This window comes from Pieris rapae, chromosome 21 (genome assembly GCF_905147795.1).
Source record: "Pieris rapae chromosome 21, ilPieRapa1.1, whole genome shotgun sequence".
In the NCBI taxonomy this organism is placed as follows: Eukaryota; Metazoa; Arthropoda; class Insecta; order Lepidoptera; family Pieridae; genus Pieris; species Pieris rapae.
In genome coordinates, this window is record NC_059529.1 from 1800344 (window position 1) to 1821916 (window position 21573).

The window sequence follows — 21573 nt, forward strand, 5'->3', positions numbered from 1 at the left end:
ACTACATAATTAAATTTTCAAGTTACGGTTATAACAAGCTTTCGTGCCTTCTATTAAGTGTTTAGTTTATTGGTACTTTATACACGAGCAAATAAATAAGTCGTGGTTTATTTTAGTGTATAGAGGTGAACGTTGTGACTGAATTCGATTATATTTGAAATTTTGTTACGCGATGGCTATCAAAGTATAAAATAGAAGTTATGCATACATCACAGTCGTGAAATGCTTTCTAGGGCAAGGTGTTTTATAGCGTGGGCGAGTTTGACAATATATAACTGAACTAATTATTATTTACATTATGTCGATACGACATTATTAAAATTAATGTCAGTTGCAAGCCTATATTTGTATGGCTATCGATCTAAATGTACCATTTTCTTTGCCATTAAACGATTTGATAGTATCATTTTTTATAGTATACTAGCGGATCCGACAGACGTTGTCCTGTCTATACGTCTTTAATTTGAAAATTTCAAACTTTTTTTAATAAGCTAAAACATTCTGGACCATTTTGATGAAAATTATTATTCAAATGTTATGACAATATCTAACGATCCAGCACATGGTCTACAATAACACAATGATAAGAAAACTTTTTTTTAATTTGATCGCAGCGCTAACTGTCGGGACAGACTAAAATTAAAATTCGAATATTATTTAAAATTTGACAGTGCGATGGTAGCGCCGTCTGTCGGATCCAATGTAAAACATTCCAAAATCAACAACTACTAATTAATTAAAAAAAACATTGTCCAGCGGACAAAATTGTGAATCTAAACCATTCTCGAATCTCCACGAACACACACAAAAAATTTCATCAAAATTGGTCCAGTCGTTTAGGAGGAGTTCAGTCACATACACACACACACAAGAAATATATATATTAAGATGGGGGAAAACGAGTCTAGACGAGCGACGCCAGAATCGGGCAGTCATCGTAGCGCATATACGCACAAGTTAACTAGCCACCTCACCAAGTATCATTATCGCCAAATCAGGTGCCAAGTTGAATTGTGCGTGTTGCACAATTTACCGCTTTAGTGGGTGCGGCTGTTAATGGCTGAAATAAAGAAATGTCCCATTTCTTTATTTCAGCCATTAACAGCAACATTAATATTGATACCACAAACACAAAATATATAATGAATAAGTATAATTCGAATATGATTAAATTTTTTACAGGCAAAAATTGGATTGGACACTGTCTTCTTAATAATGTTTATCGTTCGTGGCGATAGACAGTTTTGACAGAGTATGTTTCAGCGCAGAAGAATCAGTCCTATTATTCATAGCTGTGGTTTCCCAACGAACAGAAAATCTCGGAGCAGTGAGGCCGCTTCCCGAAGCCTGCGAAGTTTGAGAAACTTCTAAACTTTTGGATGGAGCTAGGTTGGTTTTTAAGCCAGGACATAACCTGGACCTAGACTAAAAGGGTGTCTTAGTGCGATAACTGAGAATACACAACATATAACTATTTTTAAGAATATGCCCCATTCTCGGACCTCAGTTCGACGTCATGGCTTTAAATAGAACAAGTTTTATGACTTCCTAACGCGTTTATTTTTGGTTACTCCACCGAAAGCTTAGAAGCGTTCCAAATATTGTATGTTCTTTGAGAATTAATTGCAGTTAGGCAATAGGTACATAGCAATAACGCTATAATCTTTTGAGGTCTGGGCCTTATATTTCTGTATGTGTTTCAAGATCTTTTATAAAGTTCAAAATTGTAATTGTATGTACAAAAAAATATTAACTTTTATATTAGAACAGATAATAAAATAAAACTGGGGTTTTATACAAGAATTTTTTTACTTAAAAGAGTTTCTAAACCTAACACATGCATTTATCGTAATGCATGAACACATTTTATTTCACAATTAATCACACTTTAAATAGAGATAGATTTTCGTGATTTAATTTCAATGTTTTGGAAAAATCCCCTAATGAACAACAACTACAGATTTCAAGTGTACTTCGGCAGCCTTCGTACTTCGACTTCTACAAAGCAAAAAGTTACTTTTAAATTCAACATTCGAGTCAGCCATCAAACTATGCTAAGTATCTCGTTACAATGAGATTTATGTTCATATAGACATTATTTTACATACAATTGGCTATTATTTGGTCGGCATGAACTGGTTATGGTTGGAAATCGTGAGATGATTATCCTATGTTGATTGCGCTTGCCTTATATGAAAACCAGATATTGTCTGATATGCAATTGTCCAGTTTAATAGTTAAGGGACATTTAAACGCCTTTTTTTGATGAACCTTCTGGCTTCAGCGTGCGACTTTAAATACTGAGGTCGATTCGATCCCCGGCTCTGCACCAATGGAATTTCTTTCTATGTGCGTATTTAACATTTGCTTGAACGGTGAAGGAAAACATCATGAGGAAACCGATATGTCTTAGACCCAAAAAGTCGACGGCGTGTGTCAGGCACTGGAGGCTGATCACCTACTTGCCTATTCGGCACCTCACTAGGCCAACACTGCTCAAACCTCATACGAATATCGTATATAATAAACATAAGGTTTGCAATTTAATCTGAAGACATACTGCGATAGTAAATTCTAATTCCACGAAGTTCTAATTATACATTTTAAGATAAAACTGTAATATACAACTAATCTCGTCTACGAAATACGAGCCCAACTTGTTAGCCGTATCTGAGATCGTAACATACGACATAAATATCTTACAGCAATAAAATAATTTGTAGATGTAGATTTAATATCCCTCTTCATCCTGTAGCCGGTCTGGAAGGAGTGAGAAGGAGGGAGATAACAATAAAAACATAGATAGTGGGATCCCGTAGCGCAGACATGTGCATCTGCTTAGGAAAGCGTGGTAAGAATAAAGGTTGCATGGAGCAGCTATTACTTAATAGTAATAATATATTCTACGTTCTTTTAATTAATTTAAATGTTCATTAAAGTTACAGTCTTAAGTATAAAAAATCGTTTTTATTCAAATTTCTTGTATATATGTAAATATAATATGTAATAAATAATAGAGTAAACTTAACTTAAAATTTAAAATTATAAAGAATATTAATCAACTGCAATCCGGTACAATATATAGTTTGGTTTTAGTTGTATATTACACAAAACTAAAAACAAAACCAATATATCAGTTGCTGATAAAATAATATTGTAAACAAAAAATAAATCATACCTGTCCAAACATTTCTCTGTCCAATGCACCAAACATTTTTGGTGCCGTGTTTAAATTACAGCCATCGGGGATTTCTGCTTACGATCAATAAATCAATAAATATATGTGCCGTCTATCCGTCCGTCCGACATTAATGGAAATCATTGTTTGTTTAGGACCTTCCCTTTGCTATTAAACGGGAGTATCTTTAGGAATTCATTTCGGAAAGTTTTTACATTTTAAAACTTTCATATCTACGTATTAAAAATATTTGTGATGATGTTGATATATGTAATTTTAAATTAATTAACTTCATGCGCCCACAGCTAGGACTAACCTTTTTCAAAGGGCATATATTATTTGGTGTATTAATTTACTTAACGAAATACATTCGATACTTTTTCATTATCCGTTGAGTGAGCTTGCAAAAGATATATTATTTGTTAATGCCTATACTTACTTAATAATAAATTACTTAGATTTTTTATTATATAATTTCACAAGTTTGTTTTTTTGTGTTTTGTCTGTAAATTATGTTACATATTGTTCACTCGTGTCAATTTAGTTTTTATAAATAAGTAAAAAAATAAATTTGTAAATTATTTATATTTAAGATCCGTATCAAAATGTTAAGTTCCCTATTTCTAGCCTGAAAACATAAATGCCTTAGAGCGAATAAAATCTCATTTTTTTTCGTTTTATAATGCACACAAATTTACTTAAGAACATTTCTAGCTTCAACGGGCTGAAATTTAAGAGCCACAAAACAGCGGTAATAAATTATGCTTCTTCGTTTGCAACGTGGTCGGGAAGCAAAAAATCCTACCTGCTATCCCGATGCTGCCTCAATTTATCAGCTTTAGTTTTACGCTTTTGGACATGAATAATTCCATTTGAACTAACAAAGGGCCCTGCTGTTTTCCAAGAACCATTTGAGTTTAAATACACTTGTGTATTTGTTGAACTCTCGTCTCGAGTTGGGGATAGACTTCAGTGTTTTAGAAATTCAATGATCAGGAACGTCGGCTCTTATATAGGAACAATTATTTATTGGAAGATAACAATTATATAATATCATTAAAAGGACTGGCGGCCTTATCGCTTCCAGGCAATAAAAGGCGCGCAAGAAGTGAAAAACTACATAAAATTATTTTCTACTTCAAATACTACGACAAATTTAAATATTGCACTAATTTTAGGCTGCTTATTACTACGAATAAAGTGAACAAATTGATTTCAAACTTGTTAATACATTCGTGTAATACAAAATTAACGTACATAGAAATTATCGTCAATTTTTAAATTCCACAAGTTTCTCGATGGGCGTGGCTTTCCATAATTATATGCCTTGCCATCATACAAAACCAACAAACAAGGTATTTCAAGACTGGCCACCCAACACGGGGATTATTTCTGACAAGTATACAATAACTACGATCGCGCTCTATCTCCACAGAATAAAAATATGATTCAGGGCAGCTAAAATCGAAGGCCTAAACACGGTCTTTTTTTATGGACCAGGGGGCAAACGGGCAGGAGGCTCATCTGAGGTTAAGTCATACCACCGCCCATGGACAATGCCAGAATTGGTACGCTCTTTTCTTATAGGAACCTTAGTCAAATTGGTTCGGAAATACTGCAGGGGGCAGCTAGTTTCACAAAGTGGTGGTACGCGGCTTTGATAGCCGCGTAACGTACGAGGCTAAAATTACATTCAAAGATGATATTTCCATATCATTTACTGTTAATAGCTTATTAATACCATATAAATCAGTTCGTCAGTATCGGAGATAAGCATTAGGACAGACTAAACAGCCTTCTTAATGATGCACGGACAGTTTTGCAATATACTAGTAATAAGTTGGAAAATGCCAGCCAATTATACTGGAAACAAAAACCTGCTTGATGACAGACCACAAATCAATCATTCAATAAATGGATTTGAGTCTTGAGACATTTTAATTTTGTATAGGCAATAAGGATCTAATTATAGCAATATATAATTAAGATATTTGCATATTTAATTGAGGTTATGAATTATATAAGATATCTGGAATTTGATTTTTAATATTTCCATACAGCTGTATATAAACGCGACATGATATGCTGTAAAATTCGTGTACAAATAAAAATTAATCAAAAGTTATGTTTCTAAAGGCAAACTCGAAGTTTGGACCAATCCGCTTTTTTTATATTTTTATATAATAATATAAGGGGTATGAAGTTTGCGGGGACAGCCAGTGCATAAAATTTAATTAACGTTTAATAAAGTCACGTACACATAGTTTAATTATTACCCCTTCGAGAAAAGCTTAAGAACGTTTTAAATGTTGGTGAACCTATTTTTAGTAGAACCTATTAAATGTGATATAGAAGAATTTCAAGTTCAAAGCCTTGAACGTGGGCGAACAATGCGAGATAATATCTGGGCGTCTACAGCCAGGGTGTATCTCGGCCATGGATCGCGGTTAACAAGCCTCCTTTGTACTGTTCCTGAGCGCATTTAATTATAATACATACGCTTATACAACGTCAAAATCTTAACGTTCTGTTATTTTATTTTATATATTTTATTTTATTTCATATTTAATTATTAATAAGAAGTCTATAATAATACTAGCGGATCCGACAGACGTTGTCCTGTCTACACATCTTTAATTTCAAAATTTCAATTTTTAATAAGCCATTTTGATGAAAATTATTATTCAAATGTTATGACAATATCTAACGATCCAGCACATGGTCACACACGATATAACACAATGATAACAAAACTTTTTTTAAATTTCGGGACAGACTAAAATTAAAATTCGAATATTATTTAAAATTTGACACTGCGATGGTAGCGCCGTCTGTCGGATCCAATGTAAAACATTCCAAAATCAACAACAACTAATAAATTGAAAATTAATTAAAAAAACATTGTCCAGCGGACAAAATTGTGAATCTAAACCATTCCCAGATCCCCTTGAACACACACAAAAAATTTCGTCTAAATCGGTCCAGTCGTTTAGGAGGAGTTCAGTCACATACACACGCACACAAGAAATATATATATTAAGATAACTACAATTATCTAAACATAATACATAAAAATATATCTAATAACCTTAAAATTTAATTATTAAAAGGAGTCCCTGTAGGCAAGGTTCCAAAGATACTGGCAGCGTTCCCCCTTTGAATAGCTAGACTAATTCATATTTATAAGTTTACAGACATTTTTGTCGAAAGTACTAGTTCATGTTCAAACCCTACATTTATTTCTAAAACAACTAACGACGATCCTCTTAGTTCTAGGTAACATTGGGCAGTCGGGATTTGACTGGCTTAAGTGTATTTATACCTTGGCAATACATAGTTTTACTGTGGTTTTGTCTTTCCGTTTCAACGTGGAAGTACGCATCATTCAAATAAGTATATATATTCACTTTGCTTAATATGTTAGTTAAATTTATTGCATTCATTATTTTTATTTTTTACTCAAAGTAAAAGATTTTAATTGTACTGTGGCCCAAACACCACCATGGTTAAACTCTGTACGGGATTTATGTATATTTTCTAATGTTTAGGCGATATATCAAGTTTTTTTAGTAAAAAAAAACATATTTTACTTTTCTTTGTAAGTTATCTACATTACTACGGTAATCCTATACTGTAGAGTTTTTATAGATACTACTCAGTCTATAGTTACGAAAGTTTAGTGTAAGCATTAAAAACATACCAATATTCTTCGTTAAAGAACCTTGTTTTTTTTTAAATTATCTACATCTCTGCGTTAATCCTAGTTTCCATAGAGACCACTCTAGCCTATAGAGTTTCTATATAGCTTGGCAATATTGTTCGTAACTTACTTGGAAAGGACCAAGAGTAAGAAGAAGAAATAGAACCGGTAACAGGAAGCGAATAGAGAAAGAAAGCCATGGACAGAGTCAGTTGGACCGGGAGGCTCCTCCAGCGACCCCTCGTTCCGGTACTAAATTAAGCTGATATAGGATATATAACAAGATAAATAAAACAATGTATCCAATGTAAAAAATATCAGCTATATATTACTTTTTAGTCATGATTGAAAATTTAATTATTATTATTAAGTAATATATTCGTAACTTACCCTTAATGGCATAACAATGAACTAAAACTAAATTTTTAATTAGGACCAATCTCAACATCTCTGAGTTGGCAAGAGGCAACAAAAGATTCCAATAAACCTTAGTAAGCGGGGCCGGCTGCGATTACGGTGAAAGATACTCGGCTCGTTTGAGTTCACAAAGGCTACCTTATATATTTCTCGTTCAACGAATTGATTTACGATAACTAAATAGCTATGCATTCGTAAGCGACACAATGTTACGTGTAATTGTATTTATTAATATTGGTAGTACATAACATCATATAACATAAATTATTAAGGAGGTGACGGTCTTATCGATAAGCGATCTCTTCCAGGCAACTCTAGTAAGAAAAAAGTAATAAGGTTAAAATGCCAAAACTAAATTTGGTAAACTAAATTGCCAGAAGTAACAAACTTTTTAAGTTTTTTTTTAAATTCTATGTTTATATATTTTTTAGCAATATGATTAGTATGTAGTATGTTAAGAATATTGTAATTACTTGTGTGTGTTGGAAATAAATACACAATTGCCAATAATAACATGTACAAGCTAACGTCTAAAATAAAGTAATAAAAATAAATGATGAATTTCAGTAAATGCTTGGATTATAGTCTCTTTTATCAGTTTTCAAATAAAATTTCACAAATAAAAGCGTTTGGCAAACAATTTTCCTCGCTTAAATGTGCTTGATAAACTTACTGGCTATTGAATGATTTTAAAAATTAAAAAAAAGAGTTATACTTTATAAAAATATAACTGTTTTCGCAAATATAAAAAATCAATTAAACAGAAATTTCAGTAACATTGTTACCTTAAATATCTGCTTTAATCTTAGTATAGTTAAGTTAAAAAGGGAAATTATTCTGCCAGTGCAAACTACAGTGATTACGATGCCCTGCGCCTTCGCCGTCAGTGCTTATTGCAGGATGATTGAAGACTTGCCTTCGACGCAGTCCTGGCGTGAAAGGGACGCACTTAGCAACTTGTCGGTGTAAGAATGGGACGGAAAGAGTTCAACATCTGATTAGCATCCCAATTACTGGAGAATCGAATCTTTGTAGTGTTGTTCGATGTCGAGATTCTCATTAAACGCGCTTTTATTGACGTAATAAAACCATTAATGCTAGCAGATTGTAAAATAACTAAGTAGTAATTCGACAATTAAAATTATTACGTGTTTTTAAAATGCATACGAAAAATATATTTAAAAAAAATTATCTTTTGAGATCTTGGCCCTAGATTTCTGAATCTGTTCCATGATTACTGATTAATCTAATAGGCTAATAAACATAGACATCATAACATTTATTACTAACAAAACACACACCTAGTAACACACAAAAAACAGTAATCAAAAAAATAATTAATAATTAATAAAAAATAGATGATGTTGACTGTTGACTTTGTGGATCTAAGGGTTCCTCAAGATGTTTTCCTTCACCGTTCGAACAAATGTTAAATGTGCACATAGAAAGAAAGTCCATTAGTGCATAGCCGGAGATCGAACCTACGACCTCAGGGATGAGAGTCGCGCTCTGAAACCACTAGGCTAACACTACTCTCTATAATATAAATATGTAGTTCTAACTACATCAATAATTTTTCGTCACACTAGTGTGAAAGAGACAAAACATTGAATAAAATTTTCAGTTTTAAATTAGTTTACGTGTGTTTCTTTTATATTTCTCATGACACACATATAGTTCCTTAATATAAATACAATTCCCTAGGATCACGGACATGATAAAATTATTTATCGATAACGATATCGATTTTCTGATAGCACAGCCCTACTAACGAGCGGGCGAGGCGGGGCCTTCGTGTCGAGATTGCATCGGCAGCAAGAAAATTTAAAATAAACAAGAAATTATGAAGCAGACTTTGATTATATGCCTCGGGTCACAAGACTAGTTGATGTTACTAAATTACTACTTAAGTAAAAGTTACTAACGGCCAACTTAACGTTTACTTAAACCATTAAGTAACAATTTAATAGGTTCAAATCCGATCGGAAGCAAGCAGTCTCTATTTGAAAAAAAACGTATAGTCTGGAGATAAACTGTAGAAGTTTTCTACTTCAGCTCTTCAAATATTTTCTTACCATATGTATTAGCGTTTTTTCGTTATAGGTTATAGTTAGGTAATTTGATAACAATACAGTATAATAGTAAACAAAATATTTATTGAAACACCTTTTTACATTAAAAAAAAATAAAAATAATCTTTAGTTTAAGTATCTTAAGTTTCATGAAATATGCACGCCGACGCACGTCCCATCACACAGAAAACCAATTTTACCACTCATTACAGCAACCACAACATGCGCCTGCGCCGTTAACTAGTTCCGTACTCGTCTGTTATTACTATAATAGTCATAAATTCGATTTCCTAGTAGTTTTCTTCACAACAAAAACGCCGTGCGTTGAAAGACATGTGCACAAATGAATCTTTGTATGAGTAATTATTAATTCTTCGTTTACTAGAGAAACATCGTGATAATCGTAATTATTAGGGTATGTTTTAGACAGATAGTCATACTTCATTAAAGTCTTTGATTTAAAAGTAACATTAGAAACGAGACTTCGGGTATGTTTCACAATGTATGGATAAAGTACCAATTAGCTATGAAACACATACATTATTCGGAAGATAAAAGTTCCGAAGAAATTTCGCGCTATCTGACAGTCGGGAAACGCAACAATAGTGTTTATCCTACCAATAAGTAATAAATAGCTTATTTGGAACTTATCCGGACATTGTGAAACAGGCCCTTAGCGTCAAGTCTGACGTCAAAAAAGCATTGGATTTTGACCGAAGTCATATTTCGCACTGAGTTTCGTTTTTGTATATCTGAATCTTGTTTGGCTTGAGTTAGATGAAGAAATCAACCACGATATAAACCTGTATAGTAATTTTATTCTGGGAGTATATCTCTTCACATACAATTATTTAACTAATGTATACAAATATTGTGAATTGTATTTTAAAAGAGTAAGTGTGGAGTTTCTTGTTCTTTCTTCTCCACACGAATCTACCTTTTGAAATAGGCAACTAGAATCATCTTTATATTTTATTTAACGTTCAAAAGTGCCATATTAGGTGGTCTAATTGGAATAAATGATTTGACTGCTCAACTTGCCTGTCCTTTGTCTGTCCCTAGCCCGTGATAAACCAAGAATACAGTCATTAATCAACGTCTTTTACAATATTTTAGACTAGTTAAAAGTAATATAAAAATTGTTCTAACTGCTAAACAAGGGCGCGCGCTGTTAACAATTAAACCGGTCCCTTTTGAAGTGTCAATAAAATGCGATAACTACATGTAATTGATGAACGGTTGGTGGAGTGTGTCGAACTTCAAACTCGTTCTACTCACGACATTTTTAATTATTTACTTAAGAAAAGAAGTACTTCCAAGTGCCAGTTTTTAGATGTAAATATTTCAATGAAAATTAAATTAGCAGGAACGAATTTACACACCCCAAGGTCTAGAGTCTTTCAGGCTTATTGGCATGGCTGATCTAGGAATTAAGTATCCATTTATTTTTATCATATTGCATAATATTTATTAATTAATCACTTGGTAAATATCAGCAACATTTTTTAGGCAAATTAATATTACTTAAGTAGCATAATTTTTGAGCAGTGTTGGGCTTCGGCGTGCGACTCTTATACCTGAAGTCGTAGGTTCGATCCCCAGCTGTGCAACAATGCACTTTCTTTCTATGTGCGCATTAAACATTTGCTGGAACGGTGAAGGAAAACATGTAGCGCCACGGATTTATTTTATGTTTAAATAAACCGCTAGTGGAAATACAAAAGACTATGCAAATACTAAAGACTACTTCTTTTTCTGCACTCAAAATATTGCTTATCAATAAGGTTGCAGTACTAATTACCTACTAGATTTATAAATGATCATAAAACAGATTCAGAAATCTGAGGCCAAGACCTAAAGAGGTTGTAGCGCCACTGATTTATTTGTATTTATTTTAGCATAGTTTCTGCAATAAAATATAATAACAATTCCACGAAGAAACGACCATCCACTGATGAAACATCGAAGTTTTCAATTTAAATATTGTATCACAAATAGTTTTAAAAAAGATATGGTGCATAACTATCAACACGAAACATTAATATCTGTCGAGCCCCATCAGATATCGTATCAAAGAATGCCGAGCACATAAATCTACGTAAAATTATCATAACGAGTCGTTTAGAAGAATTCTGGCTCTAGAAAATAAATGGACGGTTTTACGATATTTCGGTTATGTTCGACGATGACAATATTAATTGGATATTTCTACATACGCGACATTGATTAAGTGTAACTGTATTTGTATGGATTTATTTATAACTATACAATACGTTTTCAAACTTTAACGGCACACGGACTGCAATATAGCTTAAGATCCAAAGAGTATAATATGGATACTTGCTTATGAGTTATGACGTGTGGTGAAGAATATACATACAACTATACCACACTAATAATTATTATTATAACTTTACATAGTTACAAATTAAATGTAGGGAGTTAATTTCGAGTGGCACACGAAAACGCCGCTTGTAGAATTTCGTGTGAAATACAAAAAGTAATTTTCAATTATGTATGTCCGCCATTCTGGGTATCAATAAAATACTTTCGAGTATGGCAAGACCCAAATATTACCAGTTGAAACAAATTTGACTCACAAAGTGCGAAATGCAAGCTTTGTGAGGAGAATGAGGAGAGAGCAAAAAATCACCGGCTCCCCTTTGGCGAGGTATCGAACCTTGTGTTTCCCCGTAAATTTCAGTCAAAAGTAATATAATATATGTAGTAATCTGACTTGACTGGTTCTTGTATCTTTGTGAACCACCTCCTGATTCTGGGGAATGTAAGTGACGCTTTATCCATACTAATATCATGTGTCTTGTGCCAGTAATACCAGTATGCAATATTATTCATTGTAATTATAAGCCAACAGACGGGTGCAATCCATTTAGGTACTGATACTGACAGTACATAGTAACATATTAATAAAGCGTTTTTCACCTGGACCCCTCTTAGGTCAAGGCATCCTCATACCCTTTCCAGATGTCTCTATCTTTGCTTATGCTCTGACGGTATTTTGCAAATTTTCCGATTTATTATCAAAATAAAGTATACTTAAATTTTGACCATCCAGTCATCAAATCATTGACATCGACTTGACTTGATCATACATATTCACCTCTAGAATCTATTAATAACCATTATGTACTTAAAACATTCTCAAATACACGTCGTACCTTGTTTTATACATCCATTTATGAAACATTCCAGTTGAAGAAACGAACTTTAATAATGTTGAGACTATATAGATAATTTACCTAACTCGTAAGGTTAAGTATGTTTTTGCGTAAGCGCATGATTAAAGTACTATCGTTTAACAAAGATGCTGTTAGATTTAAATTTATTGAATTCTTAATAGTATAGTTGAAGGGTTTGTTTAGGCGAACGCGCTTCAGGAACTACTCGTTCGAATTGATTTGTTTTCGCTATAAAATTAACGCTAGTGAAATAGCAGGGAACATATAAATTTTAATAAATAATAAACGTAATAGGCACTAAAAGTTTCGGAGACAACTTTAAGCGTAAAGTTTTACTCCCGTTTACCGAGAACAATACGTTTTTCGAACACGTACCTAATGTACTTAATCTCAAGTCTTGATTTACTTTAATGCATAATGCAATTTATGACTTAAAAGCAATTTATTCCAGGCCAGCAATTTTGAGAGATTTTTGGAAGCATTGCGAAATATTACAAATTTTTTTCAAGATTAAACAAAGAGTGACAGAGATTATGAAAATGAATAAGCAGCTTTCAAAGGTATAACGATAATAAATAGGAAATATAATATATGAACGAAGAAAGCCCGCATCTTTTGTGGGAGTAAAAAGAAGCGAAACAGCTAGGATTTCTCTGAAAACAATTCTATTTTAAAGTGTTATGATGCGCGACCCACATTTCAGTTTCGACTAATGCATACACATCAACATTATGATTTATTGAACATCGCTTATTTACTTTTGCCGTAAAATATAGTTGGTCATAAATCACCTATTTCATAGAAGCGGTTTGGCTAGTAATGTGCGGTTTTTATTTCACAAAACCAGAAAACAACATTGCATCCACAGACGTGAGTTTTTGCTGTACTGCAGTATTCGTCAATATAAAATTCTTCTATAGATGTGTTCAACATAATTTCTTTAGGTATTTGTCTACTCAAAAGGTATACAACCATAAGCTCGATTAGATTCCAGGTTGAATATTTTTTCAAGGTTGGTATTCACAGGTTTGCTTTAAAAACTACGTAGGTTTCACAAGGAAATGTGTTAGGCCCATGCTCTATTGAGATCCTAAGGGACAATTTATAGGGTTGGCATTCATCCCAAACAATTTCACGTTTTTGTTAATAAGTCAACTTTTAATACCACGCATTCTTTTGACAAAAGTGACAGAGTACAATAGATTGGAAATACTTTGGTGACAAAAGTTGGGATGAGTTGTAAAATAGCAGGTACTACTTCGGAATTTACTTTATTGTTACGAGGTGTTTGCAAATCTATTGTCACTAATTTCTAAAGGTACCATTGCAATTTTTTTATGTTTTACAATGTTTCGGATTGTATACTTATAGTTATTATTAGAAAGTTGTGTCAACTGTGCCATCGTTTTGGGTATAGAAAATTTACCTAAGTTTTATTCATACATATTAGTAAAGACTATATATTACTAAATCACACTCAATAAGTCGTATAGACAATAAACAAGAAGATAAGCATACGACAAAAACTTACCATACAGATGCTGCCAATCCAAAATAATATAGAAGCATGAATACAACAGCGCAGTTGGGGTTTGCCAGGCCGTCATGAGCGAGCAACATTCGGGTTGGTGAGGTGGAATCCTTAGCGCATCCCGCTGCTGTGTGACCGGCCGCCGCTCTAACTCCCCAACCGGCTGCCGCAGCACACCTGCAGAGGGCGACCAATACCAAGGCTCTCTCTCCAGAGCCCCCTCGATCTCCACATGCTAACTGGGCCACCACTGCCGCCAAGGAACACACAAAACTCAACGCAGCCCATGTAGCTAGCCACACTTCGGCAGCCCTTCTCTCCCCAGCTTCCCATAACACTTCAGCGTCACAAAACTGGGCACACCGTCCCGTTCCCCTAACCCAAATCCAGTTATTGGGTTTTAATAATCTTCTACATGCGCTCCTACTGGCACTATTCGTATCGAGAGGTACTGTCCCTACTGGAGTCCGTTCTCCAGGCCCTTCCATACACATGTGCTCATGATTATTTTCCACTGGAAATAGAGAACAGTCAAGCTCAGCTGGCCACGGGAAACCGAACCCTCTCAGCACTGGATAACACCTAGAGTACACACTTTCACACAGTCCTCTACACGGCCCGATTGGAAGAGCGACTTTGTCCGTACACATTGGAACGTAAACGGAACACAAAAACAGATGTAACTGGGATGAACAACCATATTGTACGAGGGGGCTGAACGTCTGAAGAGTCACATCGGCATCTGCTTGAAGTGTATGTCGTGCTAAGTTAGGCATTCCAGTCTGGTTGTATCCAATGTTCTTGCACATAGCCACTTTTATCGGTTCACATATCCGCACGGAGGCCTCGGAGGCAGCGTTCATAGCGAGAGTGAGAAGAATTATATACTTAAACATTGTTTTTATACAGATCACACCACAGAACAAGAAATTATTTCAACGCATCGTATAAAACTTCGTATACGCGGACTAAAGTTGCGCTCACGTGCACTATACAACGAGTCTGTTGACGTTATGAAGCGCCGCGCGCCACAGCCAACCGCACCGTAGACCGCTGACAATTGACAAATCACAAGGCGCAAATAGCGATCGCCGGTCGGCCGCCGTAGCCCGTAGGTGGGGTGCGGGAGGGGCTCAGTTACAAACAAACTACAAATAAAAAAGTTCGGGCAAGTGGCAGCCACGCAGGTATGCACGATAATATTGAAGGAACTTAAGGATTTCAAGCCTCATTAACAGACTTTAACTTCCTGGCCTGGGACTTTCACACTGTAAAGTTTAATTGGTATTAATTGTTGTATCACGTTAAAATATCGTACATTCATGTTTTATACTAATATTTACTTACCATTATAAACTGGCATATCTACGGAACCCAATTTTCTTTTTAACTTTTAAAAGATATGGTAATTATTTTTTAATAAACGAAATGCATTTCTTAATTCACACCAATTACATATGTTCATAAACATCTATCAAAGTATCTAATGTACAAATATTTTTCTAATACACATAGAGAAAACGTTATATTACCTAGACATAGATAAAAACACAAAATTTATATTTTTAAATAATTTTATTATACATAGTTTAACTACTATAATATGCATTACTGTATACATTATACGAAACATAAATAGGTTAATAATGGTGAAGATTACAAAAAATTGGACCGAAATATAGATTTGTGTGTTATAAAGCTTCGAGATACCGAAAACGCATTCGGAAAAATTATAGTATTTACACGAAGGGCGTACATAACATTAAAATAAATGATAAATATTTTTTTATTTTAATATATTATACAACGCATTTTCACACTTAAACTATGCTATACTTATGTGTTACCAATCGCTAGCAAGGTAGCTCAGTGTTGCCAGCTCAAAATTTTAAAAATTCCAGACAACAAAATATATTATCTATCTACTTAAAACAATCTTGTGTAAAACACATCACATTTTTAGCCTTCCTGAGTCCATCCATTTACAACATTTAATATACAACATTCACATGCGAAATCTAATATTTTTTAGATTTTTTTTTTAATTTTCACAAAGCGTTTATAAAAAGGAATGCAAGCGCTTCTAACCATTATGAAAATTTGTTGTACTATCAAATTCCAAAATAAATGCTTCACTTACAAACATATCATGTAACAAATATTGACATACACAATATTGTATTTTATTCAATTTGTATACCTTTGTTAAATTTTCTACTTTGGCATAGTATTTGCTCGAGGATTTTGAATTCAAAATTTTGAGGTAGATTTTATAAAACCAATACATCTATAGGGGACTTTATTTTTTACTTTTATGCAATACTAAAATCGTAATTGCTAACAATATACAAACATTTATAATTGTTTAAGTAAATATTAAAAGGTGCTTGCTGACAGTTATGTGGCCTCATTAAATGTACGGTTTTAAAAAAAAATGATCTTAAACATATTCCAAATGCAAAGATTTTTTCAAAATTAAAATAACACATCTTGCTCTTTTTGTAATCTGTGAAGGACGGCAAATCGATCAATTAAACATTGTAATATTTCACACTGAGAACCAATAAGCAATGATTATATTTAAAAAAGCTAATATTTGCAGTCAAATAAAATTCATATAAATTAAAACAAAAGAATATGAGATTTCTTAGATTAATTAAACGATTATAGTGGAATATGTCTATTTACAGACAAAGGGTAGTAAAATTTATAGGCAAGGAATCTATGATCCAGCGATTAGAAACAATAGATAGAAATGAAATAGAAGTATCGAACAAGGATTGTCATAAAAGTTTCAAAATTCTTATTTTATTGTCGCATTAGAATAGCTATTTTAGTTTGTGTTTTTTTTTGTGGGTAGTATTGTTTTTTTTTAGTAGTAGGATTTATGTGATTAAGAAGCTAGACCATAGATTTCCAAGCTGTGACTAGACGGGGGTCGAGTGTGCGTCAAGTTGGACCTTCAGAGCCTCCCTTTCCCTCTGCACATCCGCCAGTTCCGCGCACAACGCCCTACAAACGCGATGCAAAACAGCATTTTGCTCCTGCAAAGATTTCACATCCGGATCCGTTTCACACGACGATTCGCGCGACGGTTTCCGATACACTTCAAACGCGCCGTGCATTTTTGGCGCTTCGTACCCATACGTTTCCCCAAACGCGTCAGGGGGAAAGTTGGGTTCATCACTCTTAGTGAACGCGTCCGGGGGGAAAGTGGGCTCCTCACTTTTCTGGTTGACTAAGCGACGAGTGGGTGTCGTTGCCGAAGGGGACATTCGGGGTGGCGGCTGCGGGGGGGGCGCGGCACTTTTGAACCGGTTTAAATCCAGGGAACTGGAACGAGTGTGGTTTCTTATAGGTCTGGGTGGCGGTGGCGGAGGTGGAACCTTCTTGGGCGCGTATTGCAACGACTGCGGACCATCGTCTGCGTGAACGGAAGACTCTCTAGCGGGTGGAGGTGGCAAGACACCAACAATTTTCACTGGTTTCTTCGGTTGTGGACGCTGAATCGACTTGATCTCGCTACCATTCGATTGATCGTTGGAATTTCGTTTTGGACTCGACAGTTCAAAGGCGTGAGAGATATCGTCCCTTCGCGGAGAAGTGCTCGATCTTAAATCTTCGTGTGGAATTGTGTTCGCTTCCGGAGTCACTCTTAATGCAACGGGGTGATAGATTTTTGGATCCCTCTCTAATGCGGACTTTTGAAAGTCAAAGTTGACAGGTTTTGGGCCGGGACTAGAAACACTGAACGTGGGCGAGTCAACAAACTTGGTCCATTCTTTATTGTTCACTTGAGGTTCTGGTTTGGGTGAGAGGGAAGGTTGTCTCTCTTCTACTTTTTTTGGTTTACTTTCATATGGATCGTTGACTTCTGGTTTCGCAAAATTGAAATCAGCAGAGGTACCAGAGTTAAACATATCAGCACCCAGATCAACCAGATCTGTTGTGACAGATTGTTGCGAGAAATGCGAGTCAACTTTTGGTATAAGCCGTGGTGGCAAAACATCTGGCACTGGGATATTGTTCCTCCTCAAAATTATGAGGTGCATGGCAATACTGAACTCCTCAAGAGTCAACATTCCATCTTTAGTGATATCAGCGAGTTGCCAGATCTTTCGTAAATCTGGAACCGACAGCCGTGACTTTTCGAAAAACATTCTGAAATTTTTATTAATAATAAGTATATTGTAATTGATAATAATTAATAACATTACTGCTTTATTTACTGCATCTTGAATACCAGTAATTTAGTACTTATTTAAGTACAGGACATATTAAAATTTAAAGACACTCAATAAGTATCTCTCATGCTATCTTCAAAATACTATATTATATGTATTTAGATATATTGTCAACATAAAGTATAAATAGATAGATAGACTACACCAAACTCTTAAGATAACTGAACACAATAACTGATAACTAACCTACTATAAACATTTTACTAAAACCATGTGTCTTTAATTATATTATAAATAATTAATAACATTACTGCTTTATTTACTGCATCTTGAATACCAGTAATTTAGTTCTTATTTAAGTACAGGAAATATTAAAATTTAAAGACACTCAATATGTATCTCTCAAGCTATCATCAAAATACTCTATATCTAGATATATTGTCTCCATAAAATATCACTAAATATAAATAGATAGATAGATTACACCAAACTCTTAAGATAACTGAACACAATAACTGATAACTAACCTGCTTTAAACATTTTACTAAAACAATTTGTATCTTTAGTTGTATTTAAGTAATTATAATACATCTTAATATATATATTTCTTGTATGCGTGTGTATGTGACTGAACTCCTCCTAAACGACTGGACCAATTTTGATGAAATTTTTTGTGTGTGTTCGTGGAGATTCGATGGTTTAGATTCACAATTTTGTCCGCTGGACAATGTTTTTTTTAATTAATTAGTAGTTGTTGATTTTGGAATGTTTTACATTGGATCCGACAGACGGCGCTACCATCGCACGGTCAAATTTTAAATAATATTCGAATTTTAATTTTAGTCTGTCCCGACAGTTAGCGCTGCGATCAAATTAAAAAAAAGTTTTGTTATCATTGTGTTATTGTAGACCATGTGCTGGATCGTTAGATATTATCATAACATTTGAATAATAATTTTCATCAAAATGGTCCAGAATGTTTTAGCTTATTAAAAAAAGTTTGAAATTTTCAAATTAAAGACGTATAGACAGGACAACGTCTGTCGGATCCGCTAGTATATTATAAATTGGTCAATTTCGGACACTTACCTAGCAGTAGGTCCCGATAGCAAGCCACGTTCAGGTCGCAGCTGCGCAAACTGTGCCGCATAATGCGTCGCCTGCGCAGGACTTATCGCAAATACGTCATCGCCACTTGCCTCGCCTTCCCCATCCTCCTCTGAGGAGTGACGGTCAGAGGAATCCTCTTCTGTGCCTATAAAACATAATTAAGTACATATATATTGATCATAAGATTTCTTTTAAAAGAGGGTACTTTTTTATATTATTATTTTATATATTGATTTTTTTATATTTAAGTAAAAATTTTGCTAAAATAGCTTTATTTCTAAGTTTGTGTAAAAGTTTTGTGCAAGCTTTCAATTATACTTATTATTTGAGCCAAAAGTTTACACACAAAAATAAGGATTTTTCAAGGGCTTATAAAAGTAAAATCTTGAAGTATGTATATATAAAGCATCTTCCTTTAATTCCTGCTCAATAATTCATACAAACTGTTGAGAAAATATGTATATGTATATCTACTTGTTGGCACCAGACCATAATTTTTTTATTGACTATTAGAAAGAATTATGAAAAAGGAAGGTTCTGGTATCAACCATTGCTTTGAATGCTAGCCACTTTAGTTGGTAATGACTACAAACAAATAATGTATTTCTATTAATAAAATATAATTGTATTTCAGAGGCAGATTATACCTAGGAGCCTAGTATGTTCCTCTGCAGTATTTGTAGGCCATACACCACGCCCAGTTGCGCTGTGTTCCCACACTGGGTGGACCCTTTCAGCTACACTGTTGGTTGGAGTAGGACTTTCACTAGCTGTACTCCATGGAGACCCCGTTTTTCCTCTTCTCTAAAGTATTTAAAATATATGTAAATTTATATTATAATATCCCAATCATGGTGCAAAGGTGATTGAAAAGGTATTGCAATAGATTAACCAAAGTAAATTAGATAAAATCAAATATAATTGAAATATCAGTAGTTATTCCAGTAGATAGTCCTTATTCTAGAACAGCACATAGTAGAATGTGTTAGTTAGAAGTTTTTTTAAATTAACCTTTTAATCGGTTTTACAAAACCTTTATTTAGAGAATAAGCTAAATCTTTTACTGTATTTATCAAAGGTAATGAGTTAATACTTTTTCACTCAATTACTTATCAAAATGGTAAACATAAGTTTTAGATAAGATAACTATAACTACTAACCTATTAAAAGTTTCTGATAATAATTAAAAACATAATGATCAATTTTTTTTACTTCAACATCACCAAGAAATTAATACCTTTCAACCTAATATTGATTACTAATCAAACAGAAATTAAGCAATTTTTCATAAATCAGACTTACCCCAATTGAACCACTTTGTGACATAGTTTCAGATTCTATCTCCGAGTCTGTACTTAGCACTTCAGCAGTATCATGTGACAGCGTTTGAGGAATGTCACTATCTGATAAATTTGATGAAACTCTTATTGGCTCATAAGCACCTAGAGTCCTTTCTACAAAAGTTCGCTCTCTCTTTGATATATGCTGCTCTTTAGGAGAATTAGATAACTGTATTAAATCTGAATTTGCATCTGAGTTTAAGGCCCATGTAAACCTTGGAAGAGGTAGATCCAAAGGTGTTAATAAAATCTCTGGTTTTAATGCTATATTTGATTGATGAGCTGCTATAAGTTTTAAGGCCGAATAAAATTGCTTTCTGTTCATATGATTTAGAGACGAACTATTAGTAGGCGATACACTTAAATCCATAATCTGAAATAAATGTATATCATTTAATTACAAAAAAGTTTTTGCGTAGCAAACACTAAACAATTGCTATTACTAACCTGCTTGAGAACATCATTTGGTATGTTAGATGACCTAAAAAGTTCTGTTGCTTTTAGGATAGGGATTTTCCCGTTGGACTCCTCGTCGCAACATAAAAACAAATCACCAAAATATCTCATCTCAGTCTCTGTCAAATTGAGATCCTCCATTATTAAAGATAGTTAAAGTTTTGTTTCGGTTCACTAAGAAGATACTTTGTATTTCAACCATAAAACACCAAAAAACATTATCTATTATTGTAAAACATATTTATTGCAAAATAAACGACATTTAAACTTTATCTTTACAATTTTACACGAAGCAGCAGATTTCAGAAATCAGACGAATTTATTTTGTTGACACTGATGAGTGACAAATTCCAAATTATGACAATTGTATGCTTTCATTGTCTGT

General features: G+C 33.9%; 2 protein-coding genes across 2 annotated transcripts in view; both read right to left on the reverse strand.

Moving 5' to 3' along the window:
• LOC110997711 (frizzled-4) overlaps positions 1 to 15140 on the reverse strand; it is a 34777-nt gene extending 19637 nt beyond the window's left edge. Inside the window, exon 1 of the mRNA XM_022265989.2 lies at positions 14099 to 15140. Coding sequence (XP_022121681.2) covers positions 14099 to 14994 — 896 coding nt within the window. The 5' untranslated portion in view covers positions 14995 to 15140. The remainder of the gene's footprint in view (positions 1 to 14098) is intronic.
• A 1431-nt stretch (positions 15141 to 16571) lies between these two features.
• On the reverse strand, positions 16572 to 21531 carry LOC110997720 (ralBP1-associated Eps domain-containing protein 1). The gene is made up of 5 exons (XM_045632898.1): positions 21180 to 21531; positions 20695 to 21105; positions 20040 to 20196; positions 19372 to 19537; positions 16572 to 18259 (listed from the first exon to the last, which is right to left on the reverse strand). Exons 1-5 carry the CDS (start codon positions 21327 to 21329, stop codon positions 17026 to 17028), a joined length of 2118 nt encoding a protein of 705 aa, XP_045488854.1. The 5' UTR covers positions 21330 to 21531; the 3' UTR covers positions 16572 to 17025.
• Between the last annotated feature and the right edge of the window lie 42 nt (positions 21532 to 21573).

Bases quoted from the DNA above. Each gene is read 5' to 3' on its own strand.
- LOC110997720 (XM_045632898.1), bottom strand. From the start codon at position 21,329: ATGGAGGATCTCAATTTGACAGAGACTGAGATGAGATATTTTGGTGAT. The intron at 19,538-20,039 runs GTATAATCTGCC...TATGTTTTATAG, and splicing joins GGAACATACTAGGCTCCTAG to GCACAGAAGAGGATTCCTCT. The intron at 18,260-19,371 runs GTAAGTGTCCGA...TAAAAATTTCAG, and splicing joins CTATCGGGACCTACTGCTAG to AATGTTTTTCGAAAAGTCAC.